This window comes from Zea mays, chromosome 4 (assembly GCF_902167145.1).
Source record: "Zea mays cultivar B73 chromosome 4, Zm-B73-REFERENCE-NAM-5.0, whole genome shotgun sequence".
Taxonomy (NCBI): domain Eukaryota; kingdom Viridiplantae; phylum Streptophyta; class Magnoliopsida; order Poales; family Poaceae; genus Zea; species Zea mays.
This window is the reverse complement of record NC_050099.1, coordinates 121610598-121629401: the sequence shown is the minus strand read 5'-3', so window position 1 is coordinate 121629401 and position 18804 is coordinate 121610598. Positions and strand designations below refer to the sequence as shown.

The window sequence follows — 18804 nt, the reverse complement described above, 5'->3', positions numbered from 1 at the left end:
TGGGAGAGAGTACTCTGGAGATGGCACCACCGGGGTGTTGCGTCGTTGCGGTCGAGGGAGAGGATAACGCGTACACCATAGATTTGTAGATGCGCGATGGAGATTTGATCTGGGGTGCCCCGTTTGATGAGTTAGATCAGGGCCGTCGGGTTAACATCGAGCGGCTAATGGGAGTGTTGACCATGACCGTAGGTGGCTGGATGGACGACCGTGATTAACGGCGTGATACCTCCTTCGTGCGACCAATCCTGACCGTGGATCCACAATTCAAGGACAGTCGTCGTGTGCGGGTTGTGGGTCAACCTAGATCTAATCGTGACCCCACATCGCTGATCGGGCGGTTGAGATCGGCATGTACCGATTCGGCCAGAGAATGTTGCGTATGAGACCCTGGCCTTCCACATAACCAACCCGTAGTCCTCGTGCAGGTGTAGCTGGAGTCTGGTGAATCTTTTGATTTAAACCCTACGCTTTCGGTTATTTTGCACCTAGTCCAGGAAACTAGAAAACCAGGGAAAAGTAATTAGAAAATGATTTCTACTGTAAAAATAATGGTTAGAACTTGTTTATATCATAGATAATTCATATTAAGTCCAAATTAATCCATTCCAGTTCTTATAATTTTGTAATATTATTATTTATCACATAGTGTCTTTGTTTTGACATGAAATCCATATTAAAATTTATCTCTTAATTAATCTTGTATCAAATATATAAAACCTTCAAAAATTCATAACTTAAAATCCATAACTCTAAAATTAGTGATTCATGTTCCTATGATCTTATTTTAATATGTAGATTATCCATATGTATTTTGTTTACATGTTTGGTGTGATGTTAATTTTGTCTTTATACTGTGCTTGTTTGTATTGTGGTGAGTAGAAGAGTCAGTGGCTGAGGACCCCGGTGTTCAGCAGATAGAAGTTGCTGAGCAGGAGCTCATTGAAGGCAAGTTGTGCCCTTGACCACTTTTTACCCAATAATGTTTTTTATTATAACTTATCCATGCATAGGTTTAATTTTGATGGGACCCAACAGGTCACCCAAAACTGGTTATCCTTTTTACCTTGTTTACCCCTGAATCATTTGGTTAGTTTTGCTATTGCTTTATATGGTTTTGGGTTAATATTTCATTATATCCATGTTCCAATTATTCTGTTATTTTATTTATGTTCATGTCAAGATCATTATCTTTAATTGGAACAAGGAGCTTAACTTGAGAAACGTGTGCCACCACAAGGGTGGAATGGGACGCCCTTGGCTGACTAATTAGGAAAGCTAGTGGAAGACTACCTTACCCAAAAGGGGCAAGGGAAGTAGAGGAGTAGGCGTGTAGGGAGGTTCTCGGGTTGATTTTGCTACGATGGCGGTCAGACGAGTGATTCCTGCATTGCTCTTCCCAGAAACTGTAGCGGGTTTTCAGAAGCTAGTGGAACTTTGTAAAGGCCTCGTAGTGTTACCCTGCCTCACTTCCTTGGTAGAGGTGTATGGAGCCCGTACAACCCCGTGGCAGATGGGTAACATGACTTGTGGGTACAGGGTACAACCTCTGCAGAGTGTAAAACTGATATATTAGTCAAGCTCACGGTCATGAACAGCTCAGGACTCTCACATGATTAAATTATGGAACTAAATTCAATTTGTCATTTGCATTGCATGGGATTATTCATTAATTTTGTTATATTCTTATTATGGTTTGGTATCTACTTACACTTAGTAACTGCTAATAAAATTTGACCAACTTATTAAAAGCAATGCTCAGCTTTAACCCCTATTGTTGATCAGCCTTACACATCACATGAACTCCCACCTTTGGTGAGTTTATGCACATTATTCCCCACCACTTGTTGAGCGATGAACATATGTGAGCTCACCCTTGCTGCCTCATTACCCCCACCCCCATAGGAGAAGAACAGGTGGCCCAAGAGGAGCTGCACAACGAGGAGTTCGACTTGATCTTGGTGGCGTCTCCCAGTCGACTTTATGGCGCCAAGGATGGACTTTAGTTCGTTTTATATTAATCTTTTATTTTGTAAGACTCCCGCTATGTAATAAGTACTTTGATGATATTGTGACATTTATCTCTATACACTCTGTTATTATATGTGTTGTCTTCTTTGGCGCATATATGAGATGCACCCGGCTTTGTCCATTAAATCCGGGTGTGACACTTATTTGCTTCCTATATGTTTTTAATGTCTTCCTTTTCGTTGGTTGGTGTCAAAGGGGAAGAAGTTTTAGGGACCAAATCAATGAAAATTGTATCAAACACCAAATACCACCAACTTAAAAAATTTCATCCTTCAAGTGGTTTTGGCACTTTGGTCTAAATAGGAAGTAAGTGAATTATGGAGTTAGGGGGAGGCTTAAGTCCATAATATCACATTGTGGGGACCCTCATGCATCCTAACAAGTAGATTGCATATTTTCATTCAAAAGATTGTTATATTTGCTTGTTTTTGTTGTGTTGTCATCAATCACCAAAAGTGGGGATATTGTAAGGAAAATGGACCCTAAGCCATTTGTCTCGATAGGTTTTGATGTTTGATGATCAACATAACATGTGGACTAATGTGTTTGCTAGTGTTTATGCTTGTAGTTCACAGGATGCTAAAGTTACTTGGACTAAGGCATTGAGGAAAGCAACACCTCAAAAGAAGACATTATGAAGATCAAATGAAGACCAACAAATAATAGTGTTGCCACTGGCGGACTGCGCGGCTGAGAAGCACCGGACTGTCCGGTGCCACACGCCGGACTGTCCTGTGCACCACGGAACAGTAGCCCAACGGCTAGTTCTAGGGGCACTGGTGGGCAGAAGCCACCGGACTATATGGTGTGACGTCTGGACCGTTCGGTGTAAACGCCTGCAGCGCCAACGGTGACCTGCGGTGTCAGATCCAATGGCTAGGTGCACCGGACAGGGGCACCGGACTATCTGGTGTGCCGCAGAGAGCAGCAGCTTTTCTCCAACGACTAGTTTTGTGTTGGAGTCTATAAATACCACCCCAATCGGCCATTTCAAGGTGTGGGAGCCCAAGCAACATACCAAGTCTTATAGTAGACATTTCTAAGTGCTCATACACCCAAGTGCTTAATAGAATCACTTGGTAATTAGTGTAGGTGCTTTGCGAAGTGCTTAGGTTAGTTAGACCGCTTTAGCGCTTGCTCTAGGTGAATCCTAGTTAGTTGAGTGAGTTTAGAAAAACCACACAACTTCTCGGCTCTTGCGCAAGCCGTTGTAATTGTACCGAGTTGGGCGAGAGTTTTGCGAGACCGTGAAAACCGCGTTTATGTCACGGCCGCCACCGTGTACCGGAGGGAACAAGGCCCGCGACGTTTTCAGCCGAAAGCTCGATAGTGGAGACGGCGGGGAGCGTCTGAGAGGAGTCGGAAGCGGAGCACCACTTGCACGTGGAGAAGGCCCGCGGCTCTCTACGGAGTTAGTCGACAGTGGTGCTTGACCCTCGCGTGGGCTTCCCTTTGCGTAGAGTCACCAACGAGTATTAGTCGGGACCTTGCGTGGTTCCGGATACCTCGGTAAAAAATACCAGTGTCATCCACGAGAGTTTACATCTCTAGCTTGCTCTTTAGTTTCTGCATTTATATTAAGTATTTAAGTTTTAATCTTGTGCTTATACTTATATTGTTTATGATTGAAACTTAGCCATTGTGGTAGAGATAGCAACAATTAGACAAAACCTAGTTTGCACATTCTAGTTTGATTATTTGCATAAGTTTTGCTTTAGTGATTTATTTGTGGTCTAGTTTAGAGAAAGTTTTAGAAGTTCTAATTCACCCCTCTTAGGCGTCACCCATTTCCTTCACACTCGATTTGACTGCCTTTAATATTTTAACACAATTTTTCGTTAGCCTTTCATCCAACGGTGTTGTATTTGGACCTGGATTTAGTGAATGACATGTTTGGTGACTTTCTGTGCACTAAACGGCATGGAGACCCAAAAAATCGACTACAACGGTTGTGTGATTCGAACCAAATGGTATGGAATCAAATGCAAGGCTAACGAAAATGATGTTAAAAGATTAAAGACACTCGAATCGAGAGTTAAAAGTCTTACCAATGTTGGCTTACCGTGTTTTCATTTACCAACTTGGTCTACCAGATATTTTCTGGCGTATTTACGAATATAGATAAATTAATTTAGAATGTGCGAATTCGGTATCATAGATGCAGCGAATCAAACAATATATAGACGAGGTCTGACTCTCATGGAGCGGACAACAAATAGCAGCCGCCCTCGATGACTGCTCGGAGCTTTTCTTTGGCTGTGGCCCTGTAGCGGCTCCCAGCTGTCGAGTCTCAGTTTTGTGCGGTTTTCGGGAAAGGGTATATGTGTTTTGGAAACGCTACGCGTACGACTCTGACGTCATACCCGCGTCTGACCTAAGTGCCGTGCGGTGAAGTCCGAGCACAGAGCACAGTAGCTGCCGGGTCCCACCTTGTGTGTGCTCGCTGTTCACGCTGTCGGACGTATAGCAGGTTCATATGTGTTGATACGTTGGCTGTGGCCTGTGCCATTGGGGTTTACCATGGACCAAGGGACGCCACCTGTTGTCGCTGGGCGGGCCAGGCCCACAAGGCCGTGCGCCGTCCAGCGATCTCTGCAGCAACCAACGCGGCAACGTGGACGGACTGGTGACCACTTGACAGCAACCAACTGAAGCACCGGAAATATATCGATTTCTGCTCACGACTGAAACAGTAAACACACAAAATAGGGCGTCTGGATGATCCTTGTGTTCTTTGTTTCCCGTCCCGCGGTGTGCGCGCGCACGTCTGCCGTCTGCCAAGAGGAGTAGGCAGAGATGGCTTGCCCTGCGCAGTCCATGCTCTCCGCCAGCGGCTGCATCCTCCTGAGGAGCAAGCCTCGGGCTTCCTCCTCCCACGTGCGAGGGGGCATCATCGGCGGTGGCTGCAGCAGCAGGCCGTTCCAGCTAACCTGCAACGCTTCCTCTTCCCCGTCTCCTCCCTCGCCGGCGCCGGCGCAGGAAGACCCCGACTGCAACGACGAGGAGTGCGCCCCGGAGAAGGAGGTACTGCTGCTCCTCTTTCCGCCCTGGACTTGGCGTGCCTCCCTCGTTGCGCAGCCGTAGATTGTTTACGCCAGCACAGGACAGCAAAAGCAGAGAGTGTGTGGGATTGAAGCAGCAACGAGAACGAGATGCCATTATTTCTGTGCGCGCGCAGGTCGGGAGCTTGAGGGCCGAGTGGCTGGCCGAGGAGAGGACCCAGGTCGTCGGCACTTTCCCTCCCAGGAAGAGAGGGTGGACCGGCTTAGTGGAGAAGGACACCGCCGGCCAGACCAACATCTATTCTGTCGAGGTGATAATACTCGCGCTCTTCCTACATTCAAACGCTCTAGCTAGCCTTCGATGCCTTGCGTACAGATTTTGCGACCACTGGTGTCCCGCCGTGTCCGACGACCTCTAGCGGTCTGACTCCCTGCGTGCTTATAATGCACCAGCCGGTGGTGTACGTGGCCGAGAGCGCCATCAGCTCCGGCGCGGCGGGCATGTCGGCGGAGGGTGCCGAGAACACGGCCGCCATCGCCGCGGGGCTCGTCCTCATCACCGTCGCCGCGGCCTCGTCCATCCTCATCCAGGTGAACAAGAGCCAGCCGCAGGTGCCGGAAGCCGCCTACAACGGCCCGCCGCTCAGCTATTACGTGGCCAAGTTCCAGCCGGCGCAGACCCTTGAGGCCCCCGCCCCGGCGGAGGCGGTAGAGGCGCAGGATGGCGCCGCCACTGTCCAGGACTCGGCGGCTCCGGAGGCGCAGGAAGCTGTCCTCATCAGCTGATTCGGTTTTGTGGCAGCTTACAGATGAGGTTGTAGTGATGTGCATGATGATGGAAGAGACACATGTATAATACATTCATTGTATGCATGAGAGAGAAAGGGAGAAAGGAGCATTTCGGAGTCGTATTACGTTTCGTGTATATTTACATATACATGCATTCAGGTCGCCTATGCTTATTGGAATTCAGACATCACGGCACTCCCACAAACCATTCATTCAGTTGTAACAACGGGGCATGAGCAGAGCTATATATATATATATATCGCGGTAGCAGAGCCATTCACAATAACTGCGTGTACCATGGGCCATGGACCTGCTCTGACACCATTGCTGCTTTGATAAGCACTTCAGCTGCCTTCACCAGCCGCGCAGTGAGTTTTGTTGCCCCGACGCGCCTCAGGGATGCATCGGCGAGCATCCGGCCCTTCTCCCCACTGCCGCCCAGGGTGACTGCACGGAATGCACAGTATACGGACTGAGAGACCTTCTTGAAGACGGTGTCATCGGTCTGGAGGCTTCTAAGGAAGACCCTAGTCAATATCTCTTTTCTGGCGTTCATCCTTTCATGATCTGACAAGCTCCTTGAGGTTGACGAGTACATCATGGCCTCAATGATTTTCTCAGTGCCAACATCTGGAAAGTTGTCTAGCAGCCTTGTGAGGACGTTGAACAGTTCCGAAGTGGCATTCTCCAGCTCAGAAGAAGTGATCTTTGGGTTCTCACTCGCTAACACCTGATGCAAAACAAGCATGCTGCAAACAAGAGAAACATAACACGATTGGGTTCAATCATTCCATTCTATCAGATTACAAACACAACAACATGATAAAGAAACATGGAACTACCAGATGATGGCTCACCTTGTCGCTATCACAATCACTTGTTGAAACTTACTCTGAACAGACCGCAGCCTCAACCAATTCAACATAAAGGTCTCAGGAACCGATTCCCTTTCTACACCCTCCATGCTGCTGATGAGCTGTAATAGCCCAATCCTTATTAGCTTGCCAAGTATTTCTCCCCTACACTCTGGTAATCCTGTATTGTCTGCTTCACGATATGCAACATCAGCCATGAATATGAGTCAATAGCAACCTGTGGAGATAGACCGGAAACAAAAAAATTACCTGCTGCAGGTATCACAGATTGTACACCTGCAACTGCATGGCCAGTTCGGAGGGTGGCAACAAGTGTCTGAACCTGTTATACAGTTGGGAACTCTCAGAAGTTCTATGTGTAATCACAACTACAGGAGAAAAATGATAAGCACAAACTACAAAGTAAATAAGCTGTTGGCTAGAAAACATGGAGAAACACGGCATTGTCACCCAGTCCACAGCTTTAGTTCAAAGAAGAGGATTGATTGGCACGGAAGGCTTGCCATTTCTGACCATTGCTGAGGATTGATTGATTTTAAGCGCTCTCATTGGTTGTTCTGAATTAGGGTGTGACATGTATGAAGCTAGGTGTGTATGTGTCTGTGTGTTTGTGTCCATGTGCATTTGTTTCTTAATGCAACAATGCACAGCTCTCCTTCGAGAAAAGAAAAGAAAAAAAAACAAGGCCAAATGAAGAACTAACATGGTCTGCTTCTGGCAGAATTGATAACGAGCTGACATGTTCATTCCATTGTTCTTCCACGACATCTTTCAAAGAGAAAATCCACCGGGCAGTTGAAGGGAGAGAAGCTAACGCATCAGAAGGGGAACCACAGCGACCAGCAAAAGACTTCTGCAGGTACTCCACTCCACCTGATCCCTTAATCAATGGTTCCAATAGTTGGATGCGTGCTCTAGTAACTTCTGTTTTTAGAGCCTGTTTCAGTAAGGAAATTTATTCATGAGGTAATATTGTAAGTTCACATATAGCTCATAAGTTTATTTGGAAACAGACTCATGATAAGGACCTGTAATTCCTCCATAGTGAAGCGCAAACCCTTGATAACGCAAAGAACAAATGAATTTGGATCTTTATAATTGGATTTAGAGTCTTCGACCAATTCTCCCAACAATGTATCATGACTCTTCTTCATCTCGTGTTCCTTCACAGGAGAAGACAGTTTTCGCAGCTTATCCAGAGAGTACTGCAAAATTTGTCCAAGGTATTGTCTGTCCTGGGAACCTGATTCAAGTAACTTTCCACCAAAAAATATATATATTTGTCTCAAATATGCATCACGGTTCACCATAGTCCATAATACTAACTGAAATATTATTACCTGGGTCAATATTTCAAGGTTAATATTGTCACTGATTTCTTCTTTCCACCCTGTAGGAGATAACTCTTCCAGTGCTTCCCTGATTTCCTTTACCAGGCTGACCAGATAACAGTAGTCTGGCATGTCTCCTCTCATTGAATCAGCAACCACATCCCAGAAAGCCTTCTCCATTGTTTCCTTGACTTTTACCTATAACAAAAAAGATAGGAAATATAAAATTACACAAGAGAATCAACTCATACAACCTGAATTCAGATATGTTAATTTCTGTAAAAGATCCTCAAAACTGATAAAATATACCTTTTATGACATACATTCCAAATTTTATGTGTCGCTGAACTTTACAATAAGATTGGAACTAACCTTGAAGTCACCTTCAACGGTACCAGCACCATCAGAGATGTCAGCAAAAGAACCATGTATATCATGTAGTATCTCATTGACTATTTGCTCATTCTCAGTAGGCATTTTTTCTGGTGCTGCGTTACTCATCAGCTTGCCACCTTTGCTATTTTCATATCGTGAAGACAATGCTCCAAAAAGAGATTGGACAACTCGACTTGCCTTTTCAGCATCCATGTTACAATTCTCCCCAGTATCAGAATCATTAGACTGTCCTGAATAACATGTAACTGAAGGAGATGCTACATTTGCAACTGTAGTTGCAATGGAACTCCTCTTCTCTTTTGCTTGAAAGAATTTTGACCGTGTTTCAAATAAAGCAGATTCCATCATTCCGATACCAGTTTCAGAATCATTAGACTGTCCTGAAGAACATGTAACTGAAGGAGATGCTACATTTGCAACTGTAGTTGCAATGGAACTCCTCTTCTCTTTTGCTTGAAAGAACTTTGACCGTGTTTCAAATAAAGCAGATTCCATCATTCCGATACCAGCTTCACCGCCCAGGTGTTGAATACTCTCCCTTAAAAGTTTCTGGTCTTCTGCGACCTGGATGATGAACAGAAACTTAGTTTAAAAGGTAGTTCTCTATTGAAGATGTCAACAAGAGGGCATAAAGCTTAACAGATGAAGTGTTTAATTTTAGCTTGATTCTTGTATTTTAACAATAAATGAATCAATGCACCTCAAGGCTGATAGAAAAAATGACCAAGAAAGAATAGGAACTGCATATACAAATCATACCTGTTTCCGGATGGCTTTCAAATCACCACCCAGGTTATCAGATTCACCTTCAGTTATTTTGCATGTTTGAATCATTGACAGCTCAAGCTTGCATGCAGCCCTAATGAGTTCATCCTCTAATGATTTAGCATCTTTTGCTTTCCATGCCACAAAATGGTAAAGATAAGCACACCAAGCTTTGTCAAAGGCAAGCAGCTGAGTTCTGAATTTCTTCAGATCAGCAACAATGGATGAAGATTCCTCGTAGCTAGAACGAACAGGTGTGGCATCATCTATAACTGACCAGCTCAATATGCATGCACCATCTAGGGCATCAAGTACTGTTTTAACCAGCAGTTCAAATTCCTTTACAAAGATTGTTGCTGATTCCATAAGAAATTTCTCTTGTTCACCTTGTCCACTAAGAACAGATTTTGGATGACCTAGAATCATATAAGCACAAAGTGCAATCCTTTGCGAATATCTAGACAACGTACTGGAATCATAATTTCCAACTGCGTTTTTCAGTGTTGCTTCACTTGTCCCCACATTGCTCAGTGGGATCTTCCTCTTCGGTGATCCTAGATGCTTCAGAAGGTGGTCAATGTTTTCTGGTTTTGATGAAGTTGATGACTGAGAAAAGACAAAACGACTCTCAAGACGGTCAAGCAATGCCTTAGTGGTCTGGAGAACTGCAGGAGATTCAATGCAGAGAGCTAATTCTTCAAATGGCATAGACACAACTGATCGCTGATTTATCCCCAGTGCATCAAAGGCCCTAGCCAATACTACTGTTGTTTTCCTAGAAGTTCTGAATCTTCTCCAGCATCTGAAGTTCCAAAAAATGAAAAGAATCATAAGCTGCAGATGGAAGACAAAGAATTAATTGGAAATTTCAGAATGTGCTATGAGATGTACCTTGCCAATTTTCTTGAAAGAAATTCTCCATTTTTAACTGAACTGCTGTGCATAGAACTGTGAGGATTTCCCCGCTGCTTCAAATAGTCAGCCCTCTGCTGCTCTGCCTATTTTGGCATATGTATAGATGGTTATGACACAAGTTAAAGAGCTAAAACAATACATCACAGAAATGCATACCTTCTGAAGCTTTTCTTCTAATTGCTCATTTAACTTGCTCCTCTCAGTTTCTCTCTGGTTAGAGGCAGTCTTCACAGCAAGTTGAACCTGCAAGAGCCTACTCTGTGCCCGTCTTTTCTCAGATTCAAGCAGCCCCAATCGTCTCTTCTCAGCAGCATTACACTTCTGTATTGCAGATTGTACACGCTCCCTGTACTTGTTTTCCCAAGTCAATCTTTGCATAAAGTACCTTTTTGTCCTCTCCTCTAATGCAGCCTGCCTCTTCAAACGATCATGCATTAGTTGCATACGATTGTTCTCAGCCTTTTGAACCCGTGATTCAACTTTCATTCCGAGTTCTTCCCTTTCCCTCTCGAACCTCATCTCTGCATCACTCTTAACAGCCTGTCGCAGTTTGTCCAGCTTAGCCAACCGGCTCTGTTCCTTTTCCAAGAGGGTCAACCTACAAAGGACACGGGTTTCTTCAGACCTTTTTCCCAAATACAACAGAGTAATGTACCCTACTGGATTCCTCTTCTGAATACCTCTTCTGCCTGGCAGCCAGGAGCTTTGCCTCAAGAAGCTGCCCTCGATCCTCCTCCTGCAATGACCCTGAAGGGCTCTTAATTGAGCGCCTTGCTTTGGAGGACAATGCTTCATGGAATTGCTGGAGAATAGCAAGTCGTATAAGATAGAGGACATAGCAAAAACTCATCTGTAACAGCATGACTTAAATTCTGCAAAAGCTAACTAGCCAAACATGAGCTTCCTTTGTCCATAGAATTGCTTCCAGATACATCTCAATTCTCAAGTCAATTGTCATGCAGCTCCTGAATGTGGTCAGGTACAGTGCCAAGCTAATGAAGAGTTCACCAATCCACCTAATCAAGTTTTATCTATAAACTACGAAAGCATAGAAATGGTCTTGCATTAGTTAGTTAACCAAGTGCGAGCTTCCACAGCCAATAGAATTGGCAAATAAATGTAACACTCGAAGTGGAGCATGATGCAACTCCGGATTTGATCAGCTAATGCGTGTGGTGTGGACGCGTGGTAGAGTGCTAATTGCTCCTAAGCTAACGCAGACTTTAGCATCCACCGACACCTTTTGATCTACATGTTATTATACTACTAAAACATGTACAAAATCCCCGCTCGCAACTACACCGAACACGAAATTCAAACCCGAGTTCGGTTAAATAAATAAAACATATTAACATCTTAACTTTTCCACCTACAAAACCAACAGGGACAAAATGTAGTAATTTCTACGTCACGCGAGGGGGAACGGAGAACACAAACACACCTGCCTCCGGAGATGCGCCTGGCGTAGCTTGGTCTCGATCTCCTCGGCCGTCGGCGCCTTGCCGCCGTTTTCTCCGCTGCCCGCCTGGAGGAGCCTCCGCCTGATCCTTGGTGGCACCCTGGCCAGTGGCGTCGGCGACCCCTCCTCCACCGCAGGTATCTCCAGCGCCACCGCCTCCGGCACCCCCATTCCGCCGCCGATCACCGAATCGAACCCAGGTTCCACTCGGAACTCGCCGACTCCGCGCCGTAGCCCCTTCTGGGCTGAGACGAACACCGATGAGATCTCGAAGGCCGCCACTCGACTCGACTGTGCCGAGTGCCAACTCCTGGCTTTCGTACTTTGGAACTTGGGGCCGTTACAGGCGTCGGCCGGTTCATCTCGTCACGATATTTTTTAGATTGTTTCTTAATATAATTCTCTCGCATACAAGATTTATACGGATAATTAAAATTCAGAATAAATATAAAATAAAATTAGATAATAATTTGGACATGTAAAAACATAAAATTAGATAATAATTCGAATGAGTAAAGATATCAGACACTACTCGAATAGATAACCAATATTTGGTAGATAGTTTGTCCTAATAACAGATATTAGCCAACCATTCGATAAATCAATAAAATATAAAAATACAATCATGTACTCTCTCCATCTCCGTTCCAAATTTTAAGTGACTAGTATATATATATATATATATATATATATATATATATATATATATATATATATATATATATATATATATATATATATATATATATATATATATATATATATATATATATATATATATATATATATATATATATATATATATATATCATACCGAAAATATAATGGTATCTATTTAATATGACACATATTAGTATTTTCTATAAATTTAACTAAACTTGGTATATTTTGATATAGTACTATTTTTAAAATTGTATTTTTTTATATTAGAAGTATATGCCTGACATTTCATTAAGATGGCATCGTTTTAGCTTTAGATGCGGAAAATAAAAATATATAATATATACTGAAATGTAGATATATACTTAGGAAAAAGAAATATAGAGATATACTTGCAAAAAAGAAATATGTATAGAAATGTGAAAATAACCTTAATATTAGGATAAGTATAGAACCCTCTCGAAAATGATATTTCTACAACTTGTTAAGGATGTCATTTTATGTTCTGTCATCATTCCCTGTTCTGTCTTTCTCATTTCTCCTCCCCGCAAAGCTTATTCTCATTTTCATTCACCCGTACAGCCTACGTCTAGCTAAAATTAAAAAAGACAAATGGCTCTAATGAGATTTGAACCCACAACTCCTCAAGCAAATACAAGTAGTAACTACCACTACACCACATATGTGTTTATATCTACATCTATGACAGGAAAAATATCTACTACATCTTTCCTAAGCCCAGTTGCTAACCTTGCACAATGTGTAGTAGTAGATAAATATCACCGAGATTCTTGAATTATATTTTTGATGGAGCGAGTAGTATTTAAAAAAGAGCCTTGCATGCAATTTCTTTTGTTTGAATAATGTTTTCAACTTAAATTCATTTTTTGCATGCGTGGCATTTATTCTCCATAATATTTTTTCCATAGATGTGACTTGTGAGTCATTTTCATAAACCAACGCCAAGGATGAATCCATGTTTCTTACTTAGAAACCCCGGACAAACACCACTAGCAGGAGCCGCTTGCGTTGGCGTCGCTCATCGACGACGAGAAGAAGCTTAGCGACTGCCAGTTCGAATTCTAGAAGCAGTCCTACGTGGTCGCATGCGCCGCTGTGTACAACAAGCTTCGGCGCAAGCCGCCGCTTGGACGCGGTCCAGAGCGGATGTACCGCACTGTCTATTGTCAAGCAGGGGGACCTCATGGTCGTCGCCAATGTCCGACTCTCGGGTTGTTCTGGGCACCGCATCCGACGACGGCGTCATCATGTCGTCTAGCTCATCGTCCACCTGAAGCCCAACCTGCCACGTAAGTCGCTACTGACGACCATGAATTTTTGTGCGCTAGGACGACAGTCGTTGCTAACGTTGTGTGAGCTTCCTCGAACATGATGTATGTAGAGGAGTAGCGCATCCGGTGGTGCAACGGCTAGGTGTACTACCTCGCTGATGAGACCGAGGTGTACTTCGTCTGGTAGCCCAACCAAGAGTCGTCGATACTCGCCATATCGCGCGCGTTCGATGACTACTATATCAAGGACTGTGGCATCATCTCAGCGTCGGTGGTGACGCAGATAAGGACTGACAGCAATGACCAGTTCGCCATCCACGCCACCGTCGGGGTAGCTTTTGTGCTTGCCTGCCTTTAATTCTCTTCGCAAACACACACACTTGCCTTTTTGTCTAAGCAAGCGCGTATGGTGGTGCGTGCCTGATGACTAACGATGTATGAGGGAATTTCTTCCGGTAGGTGTGGGACGTGCTTGTGGCATATATCAAAGTCTGCATGATACTGATGGTTGCAATGTAGTGGTGAAACGACTAGATTAAAATAACAAAATTTATGTATGTCCAGGATCACAAATGGATTATGAAACCTTTTCTCATAACAGTATAACACGTATTTTATATAATAAGTTATTGTGTTATTATATGTTCCCATTGCAACGCACGGGCACTCACCTAGTCTCTGCTACTCCTTAAGAGGGTAAGGAGGGCATCCACCACTGCTTCACCACGGCTTCGCCCTCGCCCTCCCCCACCCCTGCCAATCTCACGGGCGAGCCGCGCCCACCCCATCCCCGCAGACCGCAACCGTCACCAGCGCGGTCCAAGCCCAGAGATCCGCACTCCCTCATGCCCCGCCTGCCCCCACCGCCCGGTCCCGTGCCCTCCCCCTCATACAACTGAGACAACGACCATCTCTGTCACCCATCTTCCAACCTCCTCCCCACGCCGCCATTTGTGCCCTTTCATCGCTATGGTCAGGGACCCATCTTCTAGGGGGCTATTAGGGCCAGTCCCTCACCACGCCTCCGAACTCTGCTGCCTCGGCCCGCCGGCGCCAATCGGACCTGACCACGCCTAGATGGAGCCGCCGCCGCCGCCCCGAGCTCCGCCCAGGTCACGTGCTCGCCTGGCAGGACGACTGGACGAGCTCCTCCCCAGCGCCGGTGGTCGGCACTGGCAGCCGAGCTCCCTCAGCTGAGGCGTGGACCCGCCCTAGGCCAAGGCGCCGAGTTCCACCCCACCCCACCCCTGCCTAGCCTAGCCGCCCCTCTCATGTTCTCCGACGCGGTTTTGGCACCAAGCTCCATGACTCCGCGTTACCAACACCTTGATTTTTGTGTGTCCTTTGCCACTGACAACCGGTGAGTGTCCCTCATCTCCTCTCGAATTTTCTCCACTTCGTCCACAGATTCATCTTGATTCTATCTGTGGTTTCTATAGATCCAATCACTAATATTCTTCCCATGATGAGGTGTTGGGGGTAGCTAGCGATGGGGACGGAGCAGGGGTATGAAGATATGAAGGTGACCTTCACGGACTCCGAGGTGTTTGAGTTTATCTGGAAAGTCCTACAGTCCGTGCGGGAGATGCTCTGAGTGTATGTCTACGATGGCTGAAAGGTGATGGCAGCCGAAGACGAGACGATGTCCAGTGCCATGACAGTTGCCGCCTCTATCTCTTTGCAAACTAATGCAGACCTTAGAGCTTTGATAGTCGTTGACCTGTCGTGGCCGATCCCCATGTTGTTCCCACCGGCCTTCAAAGTGCGAGCTATTGTCTCTCCAGCGAGAAGGTGATCTCGACCCCCACGACCTAGATCCCCTACAGCATGTCATGTCGTTCCTCTCCCTAGACTTGGAGCTTCGCCTGCGCTCCCTAGACCGCGACTATGACCTCGATTGGCGCCGGCTGGAGCAAGACAGGGATCTGGACCGAGAGCGGATCCTGGACGCGAAAGAGGTGGTGAACTGGAGCGACGATGTGGACTGGACAGGGTCTTGGAATGAGGTAGCGGCTATTTGTGAAGAGATTGATGGTGGTTATGCTTGCGATGGCTAAAAGGCGATGATGGCCGAGGGCGAGACGGCGGCGCTGGAGTTCACACCCATCGCGGAGTGAGGCCTCCAATACCTCGGCCTGGTGTGTATGTGTGGTATGGTTGCTCTGCTTTCTTGGATTTACTCAGCCATTCTGTTCGATATGGCTTTATACTCAATCTCCTGTTGTCGTCCATGTCGCTGATCTAGGTGTCGTGTGATGAGACGCTCAAGAAGAAGGCGGCTTCTCAAGGTCAAAGAAGGTGCCCCATTTCTTCTCCTTGTTTTTGCTTCGACACTTACCGCAGGAGGATTGCATGTCGCTTGGCATCATGATTTATGGTTGTGGGAAGCATCTCATTACATAATTCATATGTAGAGTAATTCATATATAGAATTTACCTAACTTGGGGTTACTTTGTGTATATTATGGATGATCTGAGACCAGTACTTGACAGTCTTATTATATCCTTGTTCCCCCTTATTATTGTTTAATTTATTTCTTTACTATTCACCCATTTAGTATCCTCTCAAAAATAAAATGTATCCATCCCTTTACTATTCCACACTAGATGGCAAGTCTCACCAGCTGGAAGCTTTTGCTGATTCAATTTGCCCCACATGATGCTCTGAATATTTGTAGTTATTGTGCTTAGGTGTATGACCTTAACGGCGATTTTAGGTATCTTGGGATGATTCTGGATGTTCAGGTCTATCCCACTGCATGCTACACAAGTCAATTTTGCATGTTGCTCTGAAATGTTCATGTATAGATACAACTGTTGTCTAGGCCAATTTTTGCACTTGGTGAAAAGGTAATTCTCTCATTTTTAAGTAGAATTTGTTAGGGACTTTGCTAACTTATTTTGGAAGTTGTTTGCCAACTGTAATGGGGTGATCTTGCTCAACCAATGAAAGCAAATTTGATTGCTGGTCTATCTATCATAGGCAAGCTCACGGTGTCGAAAACATCTCCTATTTCGTCTAATCTCTGTTGACGATTCTAAAGATGTCCAATAGGAAGAACACTCTAAATAAGTCCTAGAGGTCATTGGAAATTATTAAACTTTTTCTCTACCTAAAATAGTCTGTTAATTTGGATGGACTATTACAAATACAAAATGATGTATTCTCTGCTACCATTTTCTCTATCGGATTGTGTAACGTTATAGCCTAGAGCAGACCATAGACCCATACATGTTTTATGAGAAAGTAAAATCTTATATATATACTGATATCATGTATTGTTTGTGATTGTTTTACCTAACTCCCTGAGTGTCGTGGAAAAAATCACTATATGGAGAGCAGATGGTGGACTCTTGCAATTAGCAAATGTCATGTCCTGTACTATGGGTTGAACATTACGAATTATATAATTTACAAATTACAATGACGACGCCAAAGCCTTTTAGTGCCAAGTTAGTTAGGGTAGACTAGAGTTGAGACCCAACAAAAACCACACTACAAGAGCTAGAGTCATTTTCGGCGGCCAGAAGCCGCCGAAAATAAGCTATTTTCGGCGGCTTTAGGCTTATTTTCGGCGGTTCCTGGCCACCAGAAAAAATTAGCCGAAAATAAGGCCATATTTTCGGCGGCCAAGGTCTAGCCGCCGAAAATAGTTTTTTTTCGGCGACCTCAAGTCAGCCGCTGAAAATAACAGGTAGTTTCCGGCGGCCAGGGAGTCAGCCGCCGAAAATAACAAGTGCCAAAAATAATATTTCTTATTTTCGGCGGCCAGGGAGACCGCCGAAAATTAATAATTTCAGAGCAAAATTTTTTTGAAAGAAATGCAAAAAATAACAGAAAATTCACACAATAACAGAAAATTCATACAATAACAGAAAATTCATACTTGAGTCCATACAAACATGAAGTCCACAAATAATCCATACAAACATAAAGTCCACAAATAGTCCATTATAACGCACAATACGGTAGAAAGCTAACTCCATCACATATCGGGGTCGTTGGAGTTGTGTCCACTACCTCTAGAAGTGAAAAACTCGTTGACGAAGTCGTGTAACGGGTTTGGATTCTAAAGAAAAAAGAAGACATTAATAACAACATTGGTTACATGTATGACCACTATTCAAACAAATTGTTTCTCAAACTAACCTCTCCTGGAGTAGCTCCCTCCCCTGCATAAGCTCCTCCTGGTGCTGGTATGACCAGTGGTGGCGTGTTGTGGCCCATGACCCCGGATCCCTACAAAATCAAGTTTAGTAAAGATTTGAAATTAGGTTGATACAAACGACAAGTCTTAACTAAATTGAATTACCTGAGGTGGAGGTGGAGGTGGCGGAGCATGTAATCCCCATTGAGGCATCGGCGACTGAAACTGAGGGAAAACAAATGGTTGTTGTTGTGACTGCTGTGGAAACCAAGACTGTTGCAAATATAATATGTTAGTTATAGAACTAATATCGAGCGTGTTGAGAAGAAATAAGACACTCACGTTCATTGCTTGTTGGGCCTGTGCGTTGTAAGCAGCCATGTACTCTGATTGCTCTTTGAGGAATGCCATTTGTTGTTGCAGCAGCTCTTCACGAAACTTTTCTTGCTGCTCCCTTATAGCCTCCTCCATGCTAGATACAGAGCGGCGACTACGGTTGCTACTACCAAAACCCGCCTACGACGAAGAGCCGCCACGAGAACGCAACTCCATCGAATCGATAACACCGGTAAACATAGAATATCTTGAAAAACAAGAAAATTAGCTATTCGGTCATAGTTCCAATATTATTGAAAAAAATTCACAAGCTCATACCATCCATGCGCCTTGCCTCCAAGTGAATGCACAACTTCAGCGTCGATGGTAGGCGCTCCTCGCTAATCGTAGTCTTCTCCATACTTCTTAACCATCTCCTGCCCGTATGTCTCCTGCAATACAATATGAAGGTTCAGCATACATGTAATTTATAGCTATATGGCAAGAAAACATTAATCATAACAACAACTAACCATACGCTCAATGGCCGCTTGACTACACAGCTCATCGGAGATTTCACTGTTTTTCACTCTATGCCCTCTCCTATAAACATCGATTGGGCTCGAGACAACTCCAGTTTGAGCCTCCTGCAAATATATGAGTTTAATCCGGTTTCATTTCTGAGAAAAACAGAATACTACATACTCACCATTCGCTTCGCCAACCGAATGTGTCCATCAGCACCATAGGTATGGTTGACTACGACCTCATCATCGTCCTCGTCCTGCTGATGGCGCTGCCTATGTCGATTCCTGTTATACTTCTC

General features: G+C 44.6%; 2 protein-coding genes across 4 annotated transcripts; one reads left to right on the top strand and one right to left on the bottom strand.

Moving 5' to 3' along the window:
- The first annotated feature begins 4543 nt into the window (after positions 1–4543).
- Positions 4544–6001, top strand: LOC100275488 (uncharacterized). The gene is made up of 3 exons (NM_001149550.3): positions 4544–5055; positions 5210–5344; positions 5487–6001. Exons 1-3 carry the CDS (start codon positions 4828–4830, stop codon positions 5817–5819), a joined length of 696 nt encoding a protein of 231 aa, NP_001143022.1. The 5' UTR covers positions 4544–4827; the 3' UTR covers positions 5820–6001.
- On the bottom strand, positions 5883–11970 carry LOC103653627 (T-complex protein 11). Of its 3 annotated transcripts, XM_035967321.1 has the most exons (13): positions 11546–11943; positions 10785–10906; positions 10261–10702; positions 10081–10187; positions 9184–9991; positions 8816–8988; positions 8401–8665; positions 8038–8226; positions 7726–7953; positions 7401–7634; positions 6947–7019; positions 6680–6866; positions 5914–6571 (listed from the first exon to the last, which is right to left on the bottom strand). In XM_035967321.1, the coding sequence occupies exons 1-13, from the start codon at positions 11732–11734 to the stop codon at positions 6100–6102; spliced, it is 3489 nt and encodes a 1162-aa protein (XP_035823214.1). In that variant the 5' UTR covers positions 11735–11943; the 3' UTR covers positions 5914–6099. The 3 variants fall into 3 exon arrangements, with proteins under 3 accessions (XP_008678693.1, XP_035823213.1, XP_035823214.1); XM_008680471.3 differs by having other exon boundaries at positions 5883–6571; positions 8401–8988; positions 11546–11970; XM_035967320.1 differs by having other exon boundaries at positions 5883–6571; positions 8401–8988; positions 10785–11142; positions 11546–11928.
- Between the last annotated feature and the right edge of the window lie 6834 nt (positions 11971–18804).

What these genes read in the sequence shown, in the direction of transcription:
- LOC100275488 (NM_001149550.3), top strand. Translation starts at nt 4,828, where the DNA reads ATGGCTTGCCCTGCGCAGTCCATGCTCTCCGCCAGCGGCTGCATCCTC. An exon ending in AGTGCGCCCCGGAGAAGGAG is followed by an intron (nt 5,056 to 5,209) that starts GTACTGCTGCTC and finishes GTGCGCGCGCAG; the next exon opens with GTCGGGAGCTTGAGGGCCGA. An exon ending in CCAACATCTATTCTGTCGAG is followed by an intron (nt 5,345 to 5,486) that starts GTGATAATACTC and finishes ATAATGCACCAG; the next exon opens with CCGGTGGTGTACGTGGCCGA.
- LOC103653627 (XM_008680471.3), bottom strand. Translation starts at nt 11,734, where the DNA reads ATGGGGGTGCCGGAGGCGGTGGCGCTGGAGATACCTGCGGTGGAGGAG. An exon ending in TAGAAGAAAAGCTTCAGAAG is followed by an intron (nt 10,188 to 10,260) that starts GTATGCATTTCT and finishes ATGCCAAAATAG; the next exon opens with GCAGAGCAGCAGAGGGCTGA. An exon ending in ATCTGTGATACCTGCAGCAG is followed by an intron (nt 6,867 to 6,946) that starts GTAATTTTTTTG and finishes ATCGTGAAGCAG; the next exon opens with ACAATACAGGATTACCAGAG.